Source organism: Quercus suber, unplaced genomic scaffold (assembly GCF_002906115.3).
Source record: "Quercus suber isolate HL8 unplaced genomic scaffold, Cork oak 2.0 scaffold_132, whole genome shotgun sequence".
Taxonomy (NCBI): domain Eukaryota; kingdom Viridiplantae; phylum Streptophyta; class Magnoliopsida; order Fagales; family Fagaceae; genus Quercus; species Quercus suber.
The window spans coordinates 764,304-783,785 of NW_027069595.1; the positions used below are offsets into that span (position 1 = coordinate 764,304).

The following is a 19,482-nucleotide window of genomic DNA, read 5'->3' on the forward strand; positions in this document are numbered from 1 at the left end:
AATTCTTTCATAGTGAATTCAGGTTAGCCTTGAGGATCGGTGGGTCAAATCCTCCCCAGGTTTTTACCGTGTGGTTTCCTGGGTGATCATATCTTGTGTTATTTATTTTCCGCTGCTTTATATTCTTGATATGATTGTTTGGATTGTTTTAACCTAGAATTGCTTAATTTGACTAAGTAACAACTTGGCTAATTAATCTAGGCTACGCAATCTGTGTGTTTAAGGGGTCTAAATTCCTGTCAGCAAGCATTTATCATCACATCCCCTCCATTCCTGGTGGTAACATCGCACTCTTACCCCTCTTCCATGACACGAAACTCTTCAATCACTAAGACATGAAATCTACACGCTTTTGCATTCATCAATCTCCTAAATGTATAACACTAAACCATGAAAATTAGCAAACAAATTTCAAACCTAAAACATAAGGCCCGAAATTATGAGTTGAAAACTGGTCAATTACCTAGCTCACCTTTTATCTACCACCATATAATATGGATTGCACATGATATTTTCCATGATGCACATCCTTGCTTCCATTATGAAATGATAGAGGACCTGCTTCTGTGGCCCTTTCTCAAATGAGCATCCATGTGTGAAAATTTGATTCAGGACAAATGTACATCCCTAGATAATTGAATCAGATGTTTGGTTCAAATGAGGCCAAAAAGAATTAAATATTTAGCATGAGACTATCAAAGACGGACAAAATGATAAGAAAAAACAGACAAATGATTAAGAAGAAAATATTGATATACCTCACAGTAGAGGAGTAAATGATCCAATTAACAAAGCCAAGGTATATGTAGTTTCTTCTTCTTTCCTGCTAGTAATGAGCCTCCTATCTCACACTTTTCACGTAATGAATACTTCATACTCTAAACCAAGAAATAAGCATATGATACTTCTTTATAACTTGATAAATAGCAATTACCTAACCCTATAACTTTCGAACTTGATAATTAACAAATTTATTTTAAAGCCTTGAGGGTCCCTCCCTCTCTTCTTAAGACTAGTGTTACATAGATTTCATTTCACGAGTCTAACTTAGATTGACTACAAAAGAAAGCCAACATGTCAAGTTAAAATTTTAGTAACATTCATTCAGGTTTTTTTTTTTTTCAAATAGAGAATCTTCCACACATTCACACATTCTAGTTGAGTTGCATATAGTGGGCATACCAGATTGAACCATTCGTGTTAGTGTCTTTGTGAGTTTGGCTAAAATCTTGAATTTAATCCACCAAAGTTTTGATTATTATCTTTTTGAGGGAATTTTTGAGAGATAAGTAGGATAATTAATTGAAATTTTGGTTAAATAAAAGAAGATGATGAAGAAGAAGGTGTTACCCATGACTGGATCAGAATTGCAATGCTGAGTCAAGCTCTTGCTGAACTTTGCTGACACATGCACAATCGCAAATAATTTTTCACCATCATCATCCAAAAATCTGAACTTGTAGCTAAATTTATGAACACTGAAAAGGGGGAATTTCTTGTCTTTATACCAGGGAAAAAATCTATATATCAATATCATAATATTTTGCTTGATATTTATTTCTTACTTATAAATTTAATAAACTACAACAACAATGATTGTGAAGAGACCAGCACCTTTCAACCAGTGACACATGGGGAACTAGAAAACTGCAACCTGAATATGCATTGCATAGGATCAGTAAATAATATCAAACAAATGGTACCACATCAGCACTTCCTAATGAGCATTTAATAAGCAGAGGAAATTAACTAACATCATGCAAATGATCATGCCACTATCTTGATTATCAATTCTATCCAAATTATAATGAATATTTTGAACTGTTCTAGACTCAAATCCATGGACAGTGGGTCAAAAACTAGAGCTTGAAGTTTACCAGTGGAAAACATAAATTGGTTTTTAGAAGGACACAAGACAGTACTGCTTCAGAATTTACATAAGCTGAGAATTAAGAATTACAGAAGTAAATGCTTCAAAAGACTAGGTTTATCGTTGTTTAAGTCCGATCAATGTGGATAGAACCTCAATCAGTTTGTAGAGTCACTCAACAAAATTATGGAGATTAAGATATCCCGTTAAAGCATTAAAGACTATAAAAATTTACTCAAATGGACCCATTTGAAGTTATTTTCATATAAAAGGTCATTGATCTTATAATTGATGTTAAGATATTATAAATGAAGTGTGATCAGAAGGTATTACTTAATACATATATCAAAAGCACACACAAAAGAGAACATAGGATTGAACTGTTGGTGTCAGTGTCTTTGAGATTTTGGCCAAAATCTTATAAATCTAGCTACCAATTGTATTTCATTTTTTTTTAAGGGAATTTTTGATAGATAAGTAGGATAATTAATTGATAGTTAGTTCTAATAAAAAAAAAAAAGACAAAGCAGAAGAAGAGGAGTTTGAAGAAGTTACCCATGAATGGATTAGACTTCTATCACTGAATCAAGCCAAGAATGAACTTTGCCCACACACATAAATCATCTTTCACCATTGTCATCTAAAAATATCTACTTGTAGCTAAAATCATGAACCTAGATATACAAAATCATAGGTCCTCTTCTTCCTCATCATAGCTCTAAAAATCCTACATACCCAAAAGAAAACCATATGAGTTCTTCCTCATCTAGCTACCAATTGTATTTCTTTGTTTTTAAGGGAATTTTTGACATATAAGTAGGATAATTAATTGATATTTAGTTCTAATAAAAAGAAAAAAAAGAAAAAAGAAAAGAAGACAAAGCAGAAGAAGAAGAAGAAGAAGAAGAAGAAGAAGAGTTTGAAGAAGTTACCATGACTGGATTAGACTTGTATCATCGAATCAAGCCAAGAATGAACTTTGTCCATACACAAATCATTTTTCATCATCGTCATTCGAAAATCTCTACTTGAAACACAGAAATCATAGGTCCTCTTCTTCATGAAGATGAATAGAGTGCCAAGGCTACCACAACTAAAAAAAAAAAAACCGTATGAGTTATTTCAGATTAGTCTACATACCAAGAATGACGAAAATTAGCAAGACCAATATAAATATTAAACTATTAAAAAATTAGATAAGAGTTATGCATGTGAGTTGTTTTCTCTATATGTCAATGAGTAAGATTTGTTGCCGTGATTATTTTTTATTAGTCTAAACAATTTTAGATACATCACAAGATAACTGAATCTAAGCAACCACATTGCTAGTTATGTGAATATGGCAAAATACAAATCGCCTAATTCAAATTACTATGAATCTAAGTAAAGTTGTTATTAAATTTTTAGTCTGTGGGGCTGTTTGGCAGTCAATTAGAATATTGATTGATATATTTAGCAAAATAAAAGAAGACGCCCCAAGGACTAGATTAGACTTGAAACACTGAACCAAGCCAAGAATGGACTTTGCCAATACATACAGTATAGATAAAAATCATCTTTCACCATCATCATCATCCAAAAATCTCTATTCGAAGCTAAAACTAATGAACCCAGAAACACAAAGATCACAGGGACCATTTAAGTTCATCGTCTTTCTACATGAACCAAAAGAAAACCACATGGGATATTTGAGATTAGTGTTATATCCATAGCCTTAAATCAAGAAAATGAGGAAAACCCATATAAATAGGAAACCATAAATGAAATAGAAAGATATAGGTAGACATTGGATCTGTTTTATGTCTATCAATATGCAAATGAATAAGATTTTTAAGAATATTCATTTGGATATTTATTAAGCAAATTTTGATAAATCACAAAATAACCCAATCTAAACAATAAATCGCCTAATTCAAATGACTGAGAACCAAATAAATTCGTCAACCAGCATTTTTTTTTTTTCAGTGGGAAATTTTGGCAGACAAGTAAAATTTTTATTAATATAATATTGATATATTGCAATAAAAGAAGAAGCCGAAGGAAAAGAAGAAGAGCAGAAGAAGTTACCTTTGGCTCTGCCTCATATTCTCGACCGTCTCTTTGCACATAGATCCTATCAATCCATATGTTAGGAATGTGGGAAATCTTGGGCCACTCCTTTCCTATCCCTCTTTTGCAGCGTTCCTTCAGAATTGGACAAATACGGGTCTCCAATTTTTGTAATGGAGTTGTACGAAGGAAGTTTGGCAGTGACTTTAACTCTTCGCAGTAGTGAATTCTCAAATCTTGAAGACGTGGCATAATAGTGAATCTTCTGATACAGTCTTCTTCTTCTTCAATCCCATTCCATTCTTCCCAGTTATAGACTTTCTCAAATGAGAGAGATATCAAATTTGGGAATAGTGGTATTATTATGTCGCCTTTCTCCTTCTTTTCGGATTCTTCTATTCCCATAAATTCAACCCCTAACTTTTTTAATCTTTTAATATACCACATATTTAATGATTTGAGGAATGGAAGTTTCCCCAAAGGAGGCAAACACTCAAAAGATGAATCGTTAATTCCAAGTTCTTTTAAATTGGTTAAGGACATCATCCAATTAGGAAACATTATCGGTGCCTTGTAACATACAATACGTAAATATTCCAAGTTAGGAGGTGGCTCTAAGGCATTTAGAACTAATGCATCTTTCTTCCTTACTATTTCCTCACCATCCCATTCCTTAAATATTAGAGTCAAAGTATCAAGGTTTATCTTCTTCTTCAATTGTGCATTCATGGCCTCACATTCATCTACCTTGCTTCCCAACCCAGATATTACAAGAGTCTTCAGGTGGTTCAAATTTATTAATTCTCCCAATTTACATCTTTCACTATCATCCTTACCATTTACAATGAAATGATATAATGTTCTAACAGAAGTCAATCTCCCAAACCCTCTTGGAAACTTTACATTTAAACAATTATTTCTGAAGCTCAAATTAAAATGTCTCAGGTTAATTAGTTTACTCATTCCTTGTGGCAATTTTTGGAACTTGTTGCCGTCAATTATAATTTTCAAAATTTGTAAATTGGAAAGATTACAAATGGTTTCAGGCAATGAATCTCCATGATAATTGACTAATTTGAAATACCTCAAATGTATGAAATTTTCCACGGCATGTGGAAGATCATGCCATACTTGAACACAAAATTTAAAATCCAAAGTTAATATTCGTAAACGTCTAAAATGCTGAAATAAAGTAGACAACATATAATCACTTGGATTTGCAAAAATGAGGGTGCGCAAATTTTTTGCACTATAAATGGACTCAGGAAATTAGGCTTCTTCGGGAATTTCTAACTCCAAATGGCGGGCAGTTTTATAATCAGTTTCCAACCCTATGTTAGAATTGATTGTGAAGCACACATCTTTTGACCTTAATTGTGCAAAGTCATGCACTATGTCATGCATTTTGCATTTTTTTATCTTGCCATCAATCTCATCTCTCTCAAAATCTTGGAAGAACGAACGTATTGCTAAATTTTCAAAGTAGTCTCCACCAATGATTTCTATATCCACATTTTTCTTTGACTTGATATATCCTTGTGCCATCCACATCAATACCAACTCATCGCTAGAAAAGACATAATCTTTAGGAAAAACTGCACAAAATGAGAAGCACCGCCTTAATGGTGAGGATAAATCATAATAACTCAGTAACAACGGTGCATAAAGACTTTCTATTTGCTCATCTTCTAATTCCCACAAATTGCTATCCAAAACTCGCCTCCATTCTTCAATACTTCTCTTGTACTGCATTAGACTCCCTAAAGTCTTTGCAGCAAGTGGCAAGCCTTTGCACTTTTCTACTATTTGCCTACCGAGGCCTTCTAGTTGCTCAAATTCCCAAGGATCCCTATTAAAAAATGCTATTTTACTAAACACCAACCAACAATCTTCTTTAGACAATACCTCCAAATTAATTATGTTCACACTTCCCATCATCTCCGTGACTCTGTTTTTACGTGTGGTGACTAGAATTCTACTTCCTTGGGCAGCACATTTGAGTGCAAGTCTAAATGGCTTCCACGTTGTGGAGTCTTCAGTCCACACATCATCTAAGACAAGAAAAAACTTTTTTCCCCTAACTCTATTGCAAATTCTATTCAATAGACTTTGCAATGTAGTCAAGTTGGGGGATTGATCTTCAATAGATTCAAGGATTTCTTTGGCCACCTTGCACTGATCGAAAGGGTCAGAAACACAAACCCACACTTTTATCTCAAAATGTGCCTTCACCTCATTATCATTATAGGCTAGTTGGGCAAGAGTAGTTTTTCCAATACCACCCATGCCCACTAAAGAAATGACATGGGGGTTTTCTACTTCACTACCCTTGCCCAATAGGATGCTCACTAGATCATCCCTAACTTTATCACGACCAAGAATTTCAGACACATCAACAAAGGAAGTTGTTCTTGGTCTCTCAACTTCTTCATTGCCCCTAGTCAATACAAACGTGTACACCTCTCCCTCTCTGTCAATCTCATCTAATTTTTCATTAAGTTCTTTTATCTTATGAGCAATAGCACGATGCTGTAAAAGAGTAGGAACTGAGATGAGGGGCCATACCTTCCTTTTCTTGGCAGCACTGCTAGTTTCAGCTTTTTCTTCGAATTCTTTTTGTTGTTTCTCAATCTCTGCTTTGATCATGGCAGTGTTCCAGTCATCCAACACGTCGTCCATCAGGTAGGATACGTCTTTGAGCTTATCTAACCAAAGCTTCACAGCTTCCTCCTCCACTTGCCGTTTTTCTGCATCGTTGAGCATTGCCTGGATGGTGTGGAATTTGCTTTCAAGCTTCTGGACTTCTCCCTTGACATCAGCAATCGACGTGAACTCTGAAGTAATAAGAGAACTAAGCTGGTCCTTGATAGCAGAAACAAGAGCCCAAGCCATAGTTAGAAGTTGGAAATGGAAATTTGTTTGGTTAACAAAACTACACAAGAGTACTGAAAGAGCAAATGGCAACTGCTTGAAGAAAGAAGAGACCAAAGAGGAGATTAAAGTTAGTCGGAAAATGATGTAGCCAAAATACATATTTTTAGGCTAGCCCTGCTTTCGGTTATATCTCTGCTTTCAGGTTTTTTTTTTTTTTTTGGAAAGAAGTACCCATCTTTTTTATTAGGTTAAAAAGTAAAATTGATATTTTTACTTTTTTTTAGATTTCATTTTAGTCCTTTAATTTTGCTTTCATTCATTTTAATATTCTAAGTTTCACATTTATTCAATTAAAGTCTTTCTGTTAACTTTTATTAAAATTTTAGAAAAAAAAACTGAAAAATATTTTTCAATCATTAATTAAATTTTTTTAATTTAAAAAATTTGAAGAAAAATTTATAAAATTGAAAAATTAACCACAACATATAACAAAAGTTGATAAAAAAGCCTTAATTGAATAAACTTAAAAGTTAGAGGACTGAAATAAACAAAAATTAAATTAAATTACTGAAATGAAATCTAAATAAACTTAGAGGGTCAATTTTGCATATTACCCTTTTTATTATGTACTATTCTATACTTCTTTTTTCTTATTTATTTCATATCATTTGATGGTGTTCTGGGTAAAATTTATTCCATTATTATTGTTTTTCGAATTATTATTGATATTATTTTATTTTTTATATAGACAACTGGTTATTTCAACATTTTTAAAATATTTTTTGTGAAAATTTTTGTGATTATAAACTTATTGTCTACCATTTTGCTTGGAAAGCTCAAACGTGAAATGTTTGACCGTAATGACCGGTATGATTCTTCGAAAGTTTAATGACTTCTTCTTTCAGCATTGATTGTCACTTGGAACGTTTCAAAAAAAATATATATAAAATAATTGTCACTTGGAAGAAGTTTAAAAGGCTACACGTGCATTTTAATAATTTTTCTAGAACTTTATTTGATTATTTACTGTAAGTTAACAAAAATATAGTGCACCTAGAAAAAGTGGAATTTTAATTAATTAATTAATTTATTAAGCTGATAAAAGAAATAAATAACCTAATCATTTGCTTTTTTTTAGAGATAAGTACAATATGCTACAATACCATATGTCAAATTGTTTCCCCTTTAGACTTCCAAGTACTTTGTGTATGTAGATGTACCAATTCACCTAATCTTTCAAAACTTAGTCTAGGCTTACAATATTTTTTTGAACTATTAATGTCGCTTGTTGTAATTAGTAAATAATAAAAATGATATTAATGATGAAGCTTATTTTATGTTGCTTCTATCACAATTTAAATTTGTTGTAGAGTATCTCTAACTGGACTAAAAAGTAAAATCAACACCAATAGTTGGAGAAAGCAAAGGCACCATAATTGTATTCCAATACAAATTTTCAGAGGTAGCCCATCTTCATTTACTGCAATCCACTATTTTAAATCTAAGGGCCAACTTTGGTTTAGTCCACCATCAGCTCACACCATGATTGTCAAAATCAAAATCTTATATAGGATGAGAGAGAGAATCACATGGATCGGATTGTAGGATTGAATTGAGGATCAAAAACCTAGAGGCTATATCTAACTATCAAAATATGTTAAAGAAAAAATAAAGAAAAAATTTGACAAAAATTAATATAAAAGGTAATAACTGCTAAGTTACAAATTACTAATACATAGACAAACTTGAAACTCCAAATTTCAAAATTACATGTTCCAACACCCAAAACATACTTAACGTTAGAGCGCAAAGAACAATGTTTCTAACCATGTACACCATGGTAATAACACAAGCATAAAAGCATGAATACTATTTTCTAAATAGTTATCTCTCACTCATTCTAAATACAAATGGGTCAAAATTGTATTCATTTTTAAGTCTTGGATATATACTTTATAATGGATTAAGTAGCACTCAAATTTTTTAAAAGTTAGTCCAACATTCAGATGAAGACCACATTTTCACTATCTAAAAAACTTGAGGCCAACTCTGGCTAATGAAGACCACACCATACTTGATCAAATCCCAGTTCATACTGATCTCTTCTCTCTAACCCACTGACAAGTAAAATTAAATTTCCCCACATACTACAGAGTCATAAACTTTATTTATTTTGGACTATAGTTCTTTTTTCTTTGGTGAAAATGCACTTTTGGTCCCTATATTTTAGGTCAATTCCTATTTTGGTCCCAAAATTGATTTCGTTGCTAATGTAGTCCCTAAAAAAAGAAAATCGCTTTTAAAATGGTCTTTGCTGTCAACTCATTAACGAAAACCTCCTATGTGTCAAACAGAGTGCCTTACTTGTTGGCATGGCCATTAAAATATTATTAAAAATAATTATTGGCGTTTTTAAATACCACATAAGCATTTTAATTAATACTTCCAACTCAGCAAGTGAGAATCGAGTCTTTAAGACTCGAGTTTTAGACTAAAATCGAGCGTATAAGACTCGAAATGCTAGTTTGCAAAATCCTTTCAAACACATATTAACTTATTATATTCTTTTCCCTCGTTATCCTAGCCTGCAAATTTCCCTTTAGCCTTTATTCAAAGCAAGATGAACAAAAATTAGGTGGAAAGGCCAAAACACCATAGTTGTAGTCTTGTAAAAGTTTTTAGTGGAATCTTTTATCCCAAGCTAGGCCAACTCTGTCTCTGGTCAATAAAGTCTACGCGGTACATATCAATTCACAATATGATAATCAGGATCAAGATCTTACACATTATTAGGACCGTGTGGATTGGATTGTAGGATCAAAACCGAGTATTGTAATCGCTCACGCTCATCAGTTGCTATTTTACAATAAGTCACTCAAAACCTACTTCATTTGGATTTATAAACTTAAAAAAATTTGCAACCTATAAACAGTAAGATTACATATATACAACCTTATTATTTATAGGTTGTAAAAAAAATAAATTATTTTAATCTTGTGGTTGTGTGTGAAAAGAAAAAGTGAGTGGGAGGAAAAAGAAAGAGCATAGTAATTTATATTATTTTATTAGGTAATTTATATTATTTTATTAGGTTGTATGTAAAAATAAAAACTTAAATGTAGGATGAATTGTAAAATGAGTCAGTAAAATAGATAAAATAGTGTGTGAGGATATAAAATATGTTTTTTTTTTTTTTTTTTTTTTTTTTTTGCATCACCAGATGCTAATGCTCTAGACTCTAATATTTGAAAGAAAAAAAAGCACATAATCACCGAAAATTATAATAATAATACTAATGCTAAAGAATGATGTCAAAAAGAATAAATTTGACACAAATTAATTATGTAAGATAATATCTACTTAAGTACCAAATGAAAAACTAAAAACTTCAAAGCTAGATGTTCAAACCCGCAAACTACATGTGTATTTAATTTAATTTATTTTGAAAAAAATGTGATTTTAAATTAACAACTCAGCACAAAGAATCATGTTGCCAACTATGTAGACCATGGTAATAATAGCATATATATATATATATATAAACAAATATTCAATCAGGGACGTAGATATATATTAGCCAGCGTCTAGCCTCAATAATATTTAATAAATGATAAAATTTGACTACAAATTTGTTATAGCCTAAGACTATAATTTGATTAAAAAAATTAATTTAACTATACATGTTTTTTATGCTCTTAATATAATGTCAATTTTTTTTTCAATTAGATATTATTTTACCATATGATCTATAAATTTATTTTTTATGCAAATTTTATATTACAAAAATTACTAATATTAAACAATTAATTGATGATACAGCTATTATCTTTGTTCTTTTGAAAATTTAGCAAACATAGAAGATATAAGAAGAAAATGTAATTCAATTGTGAATTTATTAAAATTCACATCCAATAAAAATATATTAAGTGAAGTTGTAGTCTTAGGCTACAATCAAGTTTGTAGTCAAATTTTGTCATTTAATAAATTGAATGTGTTTTTTTTTTTATCAAAATTAAATGCTTCAAGAGTTTGGCCCTAACAAAAATAAAAAGTAGAATATTTATTTAGTATGAGAAATAAAATATTGTTCAACGAGTTGTTGGCTTTGTCAACTTAATTTCATCAATGAATTCTTTCGGATTATATGTTCAATATTCTTCATTTTTATAATTTTTTTTACTACTCTCTCTCTCTCTCTCTCTCTCTCACACACACACACACACACACACACCACATATATATATATATATATATATTTCTCCAATTCATTGTTTTAGTATTTACTTTGTTGATATTTGAGACAAGAAAGAGTGCAAAGTCGTATGAACTGTCATTAAGAAGATTAAAGAAAATAGAGTTCTTTTAAGAGATTAATTGGAATGATAGTTTCCTAAAAGAGTAATTTAAGTCTACAACATTTTACAATAAATTTATAACAAAATCCTAAGTGACAAGCAACTATTGGTTTTAAATTAGGTTACATTACTTTTTTATTCATCAATAATTTGCCACCTAAGATTTGTTGTGAAATTATTGTGAATGTAATATTACTTTTCCTAAAATAATTATTGATTGGTGTATTGGCTATTGCTTTGATATCTGTAGATTAAATAATCAAGACTAGTTTTTGTTGAATATTTTTGGCTCTTTCCCTATAATCCAGACCAAGTTTTTTTTTTTTTTTTTTAATTTTTTTTATATTAATTTGTTGAATATTTTTCTCAAATGATTATCTCATATTCATTCTAATTCCAAATTAGATCAAATTTGTGTTTATTTTGAAGTTATAGATGTTTACTTTATTTCATTATAAGTAGTACTCAAAAATATTTAAAAAGGTAGTCCTATATGCAGCAGCTGTTTCAGTAAGCAAAGCATCCAATGCAATTCACTATCTCAAAAACGTGAGAGATAAGTCTGGTCAATGAAGTCCACGCGTGGCATGCTCAGTTCCCAGTTCACATTCATCTCTTCTTCTCTTCAACCCACTGACAAAGTCATTACTTTTTAACTTTGGACTAGAGTTCTTTTTCTTTTACTTTTTCTTTGTCCTTCATCATGGGACCCTGAAAAACAGACGTATGACCCTGTACATACACACATATGTATAGAAAACGTACGATTTAACTTGATCAAGAAGGTAGATTGAAGATTGACCGTTGTGTTCAGCCCTGTGCTGTTCAATAAGGTCAGGTACCTCCATTCTCCATGCTTCAATCATTCATGTAAAAGAGCTTGAATGTGTTATAAGTTTGGAATTAATGGGCCTAAATTGCGTTTATGTCAAGTAGATAATTAGCACTCGTCTTATTGGTTAATCTTTCAGGTCTAACGGGCTAAAAGGAATGTTATGAAAAAATTTCTTTATGAAATTCCTTGCCATTCAACTTTCTTATACAAACGATAATTTGAAGTCATCTGTTGTAGTACATCATCAATTCACACCATGATAATTAGAATTATGATCTTACATAAGATAAATGATACGGTCATTTGGACTGGATTGTAGGATCAAAACCGAGTATTGAAAGATTCTACTTTTTGAAAGAAAAAAAAAAGATTAAAAAAAAAAAAACACATAATCATTGATAATTTGATTGGAAAAAGGAATAAATTTGACACAAATTAATTATATATGTAAGATAATATTGTTTGTTTGTTTGGACCCCTTAAAACAGATTGTTTAACTTAATATATTAGCTAAGTGATTACTTAGGTTAATTATGAGATCTAGGTTAAACAGAAGAAAATCATATCATGCACAACAACGGAAAAGTAAAGAGCACACCGATATGATCACCTAGGAAAACCAATGAAACGAATTGTCTCAAGGTAAAAACCTAGGGAGGATTGGACCTAGCTATCCTCAAGATAAAACAAATCTACTAAAAGAGAATTGAAGTTTTTACAAAAGATTTAACCCTAAATTTATTGCTACCTCCAGTAGTAACTTACTGACGCGACCATAAACAAGCTCCGAATCCACAGATTCCTTCTCTCTTAGATTTACAGAACACAAATTCCCACGTTTGTGGCTTTGAAATCTCATTCAAAAGTTTCAGATAACCGCTTTCTGAACTTGCAGCAACTAGATTCCACTAGCACTTGATTATAGATCTTGTTCCGATAGACACTTGTAAAGTTAGAAGATACAAAACCTCTCAGATCTCACAGGAGTAACTCACAAGTCTTCTAAGATTCTTCAAAACGTAGTTAGGGTTTTCCTTTTATACTTAGAAGTGTTGGATTGAAACCCTAAATGTTTTCACAGGCTTGGACTTGATTTAAAATTCTATAGAAATTATTTTTCTGCGATTTTCGATCGGTTGAGCTTGATCTTTGGATCGATCAAGCTTCACAGAAAATGACTTCTTTTTCCTGCAACTTGAATATTCTTGAGACTTGACTTTAAACACTTTAAGCAATGTCTAACACCTATTCTAGATATATTTTTGTTCTCGATTTGCCAACATATACAAATTGAGACTCTATACATTTAATCCTAAATCTTTAAAACCTAACAAATATCTACTATGTAACAAATGAAAAACTCTAAACTTCAAAGTTATATGTTCAAACACTGCAAACTTACATGTGATTTAATTTAATTTAATTTTTTTTGAAAAAAAAAAGTAATTTTAAATTAACAACACAGCACAAAGAATACTGTTGCCAACTATGTAGACCATGGTAATAACACATGCATATAATAACGAATATTCAATCAGGGACGTAGCTATATTAGCCAGCGGGCAAGCCTCAGTAATATTTAACAAATTGTATGTGATTTTTTTCTTTTTCTTTTTTTATCAAAATTAAAAGCTTCAAGAGTTTGGCTTCTAACAAAAATAAACTGGCCCCCGTAACAAAAAATTCAAAGTAGAATATTTATTTAGTATGACTTATAAAATATTGTCCAAGGATTTTTTAACATTGTCAACTTAATTTCAAGAATGTTTATTTTTTTGACATTGTCATAATTTTCTTGACTACTCAAATATAATTTTTTTTCCTTCAATTTGTTGTCTTAGTATTTAGTTTGTTAATCTTTGAGATAAGAAAGAGTGCAAAGTCACATGAGCGGTCATTAAAAAGAAAATCGAGTTTTTTAAGAGATTGATTGGAATGATAGTTTCCTAAAAGAATAATGTTAACTTTACAATATTTTTACAACAATTTTATAACAAAAAATCCTAATCGGTAAGCTACTATTGGTTTTAAATTAGGTCCATCACTTACATAACTTTTTTATTCATGAATAATAATTAGCCACAGAATTTGTTGTAAAACAGTTATGAATGTAACATTACTATTAGCTATTACTTTGATATTTGTAGATCAAATAGTGCTTATATATGCATGGGATAAGCGGACTAATTCTTTGATTATAGTGTATTGCACAAGTTTATCAGTAATGTTGTGAGTGGTAAATGAAGTTACTTTGTTCAAAATTAAATTTACATGTTTAAGGGAGAAAATGGGCAAATGCCCCTTTCAAAAAAAAAAAAATCCAGTATTTTGCCCTCTTTTTCAAACTAATTAGGAAAATGCCTCTATTTTGAAACTCGATTTTTTCAAAATTGAGTTATAAAAAAAAAAAAAAAAAATTTATAGCCTTATAGTGGTGTTTTAAGGAGCTTATAGTGACGTTTTAAGGATTTATAGTAGCGTTTTCTAACTCAATCTCTATGAAGTCGAGTTACATGCAATTTTTTTCTTTTTTTTTTACCTATAACTCAATTTCATGAAGATCGAGTTACAGAACGCCATTATAGGTCCTTAAAACATCACTATAGGCTCCTTAAAAATGCCATTATAGGGCTTAACTCGATTTTGAAAAAATCGATATTCAAAAGAGGGTATTTCTCTAATTAATTTAAGAAAAATAGCAAAATGCTAGATTATTTTTTTAAAAAGGGCAAAGGCCAATTTTTTTCCATGTTTAAGAGGTCAAAAGTTTCGTATATATAATCACATATGGGCATGTGTGTGCCCACGCTCGAGTTTCTTTTGGTCCTAAAAGTTGCTCCCCCAAAATAGATTACTGGCTCTTTCCCTATAATCCAAACCAAGTATTTTATTAATTTGTTGAATATTTTTCTCAAATGGTTATCTCATATTCATACTAACTTCTTTTTTTTAAAAATCATTCTAACTCCAAAATTAGATCAAATTTGTGTTAATTTTGAAGTAATGGATATTTGCTTTATTTCATTATAAGTAGGACTCAAAAATATTTAAAAAGTAGGGGTGTGCTCGGTTCGGTTTCGGTCGATTTGTATAGGTATGGCCAACCGAAACCAAATATTTTGGTTTGTGAAATTCTTAACCGAAACCGACTGAAATGACTGGAAAACCATCAGTTTCGGTGTATATCGGTTTCAGTCGGTTTCGGTCGGTTTTCGATTTTCCAAAGAGAGGGTTATTGAAATTTTCAAAACCCTAAATTTAATCACATATAAAAAACAAAGTGATAGAGCAACAGAGAGAGAGCAGAGAAAGAAAAATTTCCAACAATATTTGTTCAACAATTTACAGTATTACATACAAATTCCAACAAAAAATTGAAAATATTTTGAATTAGCAAAAGGTCCAGACAGAACTTTACCGTTGTTGAGGACATGTGACTTAGAGAGAAGAGAAAGGCATGGCCATGGTCCAAGCCTCCATCTCTCAAGCCCTCACCCTCTATCTCCGATCTCAATCCGCAGGGAGCTCGAGGCTTAGAGGTGATGGCTCACCACGAGGCTCTAGAGCGTCTGAAAGCCCTTCGTCAGGGCGGATCCCACCGATCGGAGTCCGGCGTCGGCGTAGAGTTCCAGATCAAGCTGGAGAAACCGATTTACGACACCGTTGAAGAGGACGAGTACGGTGCACTCGTGGCCCAGCGGCAAGAGGAGGCTAGGGATTTTATTGTCGACGATGACGGCCTCGGCTACGGTGACGAGGGCGAGGGAGAGGACTGGTCCAAGTCCAGCCTCCCTTTATCGTTCGGTGAGTCGGACGACGAACCGGAGAGGCCGAAGCAGAAGAAGGCAGAGAAGAAGGAGCCACAGCCGAGGAAACCCTCCGCTTCTTCTGCTTCTTTATCGGCCGCCTCAGCTATGATGGGGAAACAGAGGCTCTCGTCGATGTTCACATCATCAGTGTTCAAAAAGGGCAAGGACGAGAAGGCAAAAGGGTTTTCGGGTTGTGATAGTATTGTTGATGATGTGATTGCAGAGTTTGCATCAGATGAGAATGATAGAGAGAGACATAGAGAAAATTGAGAGAAAAAAATGGGGGAAGGGGCGGCTGAAGAAAGAAAAGGGAAGAATAAACAGGGTATTTACGTATTTATGCTACTAGGGTTTTAAAAAATTAAGTAGAAAAAAATACTCACGTCCTGCGCGAAGGCTCGAACCTGGGATCAGGTAGCTAAACCATAAGGAGCATACCATTAAGCCACTGAGCAGTTATGTTTTAATGATACATAAATATATATATATATATATATTCGGTTAGTTCGGTTCGGTTTCAGGTGAAAAAATCCAACACCGAAACCGAAACCGAAAATTTCGGTTTTTAAAAAATGAAACCGAAACCGAACCAAACCGAAACCGAACTGAAAATTTGACAACGGTTCAGTCGGTTTCGGCCGGTTTGTTCGGTTCGTCGGTTTTTTGCACACCCCTATTAAAAAGTTAGTCTTATACGCAGCAGCTGTTTCAGACTTCAGTAAGCAAAGCATCCAATGCAATTCACTATCTCAAAAACGTGAGGGCCAAGTTTGGTCAACGAAGTCAACGCGGATGATCAGTTCCCAGTTCACATTCATATCTTTCTTCTTTTCAACCCACTGACAAGTCATTAACTTTTTTTTTTTTTTTTTTTGCTATAAGTCATTAACTTTTTGATTTTGGACTATAGTTCTTTTTCTTTGTGCGTCGACCCTGAAAAAGAGACATTTGAACTTTTTAATTTTGGATTATAGTTCTTTTTTTTTTTTTTTTTTTCTTAGTCCTTCCTGATGGGACACTGATAGAAAAGACATGAACTTATTAAATTTGGAGTATAGTAGTTAACTTTTTTATTATTAAAAAAAAAAAAAAAAAAAAGGAAAATAACACGCACTTTAGAAGTATTCATTAAGAATAATTTATTGTAAGGCTTATCTAATAAAAAATTAATATAAATTAATGAAATAACTAAAACTAGTATTAAAATGACAAGTGAAACTAAAATAGTTAGCTTTATTGGCTCTAAACCTTATAAAATTGGTCAAAAATCTAACAAAAAAATAATTTTATTAACATAAAATTATTTTTTATCAACAACTTGCGGTGCACATTACCACTGCCCATAAAAAAAAATGTCATTAGCTTTTTAAATTAGACTGTAGTTCTTTTTCTTTGTCCTTCGTCATGGGACCCTGAAAAACAAACATTTCAACTTTTTAAAATTTGGACTATATAGTTTTTTTTTTTCTTTTTCTTTGTCCATCATGGGACCCTGAAAAACGGACATATGAATTTTTTAATTTTGGATTATAGTTTTTTTTCTTCTTCTTTGTCCTTAATAATGGGACCTTGAAAAAAAGACATATATGAAACCAATCTGACACTCACTAATAGTGAAAAATCATTTAACTTTTGTCTGAAATTGATGGCCACATATGTTTCACCTCATTTTCAAGGTAGGCTTTAGACTGCGAGGGATCATTTTAGGCATTTTGTGGGCCCAATTAATCAAGATTAGTTACTGTTGGAGATTGTAAAGAATTGCTAATGTGGAAAAATGGGTGCCGTTTCACAAATTAAAGCCTAAGCAATATAAGCTTTTAGAGATTGTTTTGAAGGATTGTGGAATGTGGACTTTTAAATTTGGGTCTTGGTGGACCAAATTTAAGTTTACTTGGTCCTATTGTAGGTTGGATTGGGCCTAGCACATTAAGGAATGTTAGGACAAGGACCTTGGAAATGTGGCTTGCAATTGGAATTGGATATCCTACCTAGTACTATAGGATATCAAAATCATTTTTTTAATAGTCTTTCTAGGACACAACAAAATTCAAAAGCATTTTCAGATTAGTCTATCACATTACACATGAGCTAGTAAAAAATTTTAAAATTACAAATTGTGGTGGCCAATATGTGAGGTGCTAGGTTAATTTATGTGAAATTGTAAGAATTTTAGTTGTCCATAATTCTATTGTTTTCTTAAAGGGCACCATCTCTAGGGACTGGTTCACACCAATCTGGTCTTGATTCCCAAAATCCTTCCAACCTATTAGCCTATGCAACACACTTTGCAATGTGGTTTGATTCATATGAAAAATCTTTACTAAGCATTTGTGTCTTTTCCTGGATGACATTTTCCGTCCCAGCCAAGTAGACTTTGGCTGAGGTAAAAGAGTGAGTGAAAATATTAAAATTGTATTTAAATAAAGACCATGCTTAGAAAGAAAGGTTGCAATGGATTTTGAAGCCATTAAGTTGGATTTAAATAAAGTATATGATAGATTTTATTCGAAACAGTTTAGAGATCTACCACTTTCCAACCAACATTGGGAACCTTACCATGAATAAGCTATCTTATATGACTCTCCTAGTCTCTATTTGGTGGAACAGTGCATCTCTAAAAAAGAACCAAGTTTACCAATAGTTGATTAAAATCCACAATGGAAGGGAAAAGGCCCATGTGAAGCATTGTATCAAACCATCTTTAGTAATTATTCCAAATGGATTTAGGGTCAAAATCTAGGTTGTTCCAATTATAATCATTTAGGAATCACTAAAACTAACTGCAAACATTATTAGAAAATTTTCAAATGCAAACAGGAAATGAGATGCTTAAAACAGAGAACAAACCCAAATAATCCCTCTAATGAATCATTTTTCCGTCCTACATTAAAATAATTTGATCTAGATGAAACATCATTACAAATGTTGATAGAGTTGTATATAGAATACATACTACACTTTAATGGGAAACCATCTTCCATCTGGTTGATGGCCAATAGGATTGCAAATGCTACCAAATTTAGCAGACATATTGGCTTAAAGTAATTAAGCTGCATGAGTGTCCTCATTCCATGATCCTCCAGTAGAAAAAATTATTTGGTCCATTATGGTCTCTTTGGTCCACTTAGGTCCATTTCAGTTTACTATAGTCCATTTTGGTTCACTTAAGTCTACTTTGGTTATGCTTTGAGAGGAGAAGTTTATGTAGATAGAGAAGCTGCTTTATTGGCAATTATGTCATATTCTTAGCATAATGTTGGTAGGTTTTTGAGAAAATTATAATTTTCTCATATTATTAAAGTATTGTATTTTTTTTTCTAATATAAGTGATAAATTTACTTGTATCTATTTTCTCTTTTGGTCACTCAAGACATATAGAAGATGAACAGTTTATAAGGAAGGCTAAAAACAAATTACGCTATTTACAAAATATCTTGTATTATTTAATAATTGAATGTATAATGTATTATGCTTCATAAAAAATTACTTACAACATTTAAACAATTTCAAATAATAAATATAGATAGCTAAATTTTTTTTTTTAATCTATTATATTATATCAACTATATTTTGTTAGAAAATAATCATATCATTTTAAGAAGATGTTGGGACTAACACTTATAAGTCTCGTTTATTATTTTCAATTTTCACTTAACAAAAAGCAAGTCATCTAATTTTTTTTTCGTA

The 19,482-nt window shown here is 31.8% G+C and overlaps 1 protein-coding gene across 20 annotated transcripts in view; it reads right to left on the reverse strand.

The window, feature by feature from the left end:
• LOC112032098 (putative disease resistance protein RGA3) overlaps positions 1-6,919 on the reverse strand; it is a 16,250-nt gene extending 9,331 nt beyond the window's left edge. For 3 of the 20 annotated variants that reach the window (XM_065776405.1, XM_065776396.1, XM_065776403.1), the window contains exons 1-5: positions 3,938-6,919; positions 2,803-2,963; positions 2,426-2,597; positions 1,615-1,654; positions 759-1,478 (exon numbers count right to left, since the gene is read on the reverse strand). In XM_065776405.1, the coding sequence (XP_065632477.1) occupies positions 5,189-6,811 (1,623 nt within the window). In that variant the 5' untranslated portion in view covers positions 6,812-6,919 and the 3' untranslated portion in view covers positions 759-1,478; positions 1,615-1,654; positions 2,426-2,597; positions 2,803-2,963; positions 3,938-5,188. Of the gene's footprint in view, positions 1-463; positions 628-758; positions 1,501-1,565; positions 1,655-2,425; positions 2,598-2,802; positions 2,964-3,937 lie in introns of all 20 variants that reach the window. The other 17 variants (XM_065776393.1, XM_065776388.1, XM_065776406.1 and 14 more) reach the window with 16 other exon arrangements.
• Between the last annotated feature and the right edge of the window lie 12,563 nt (positions 6,920-19,482).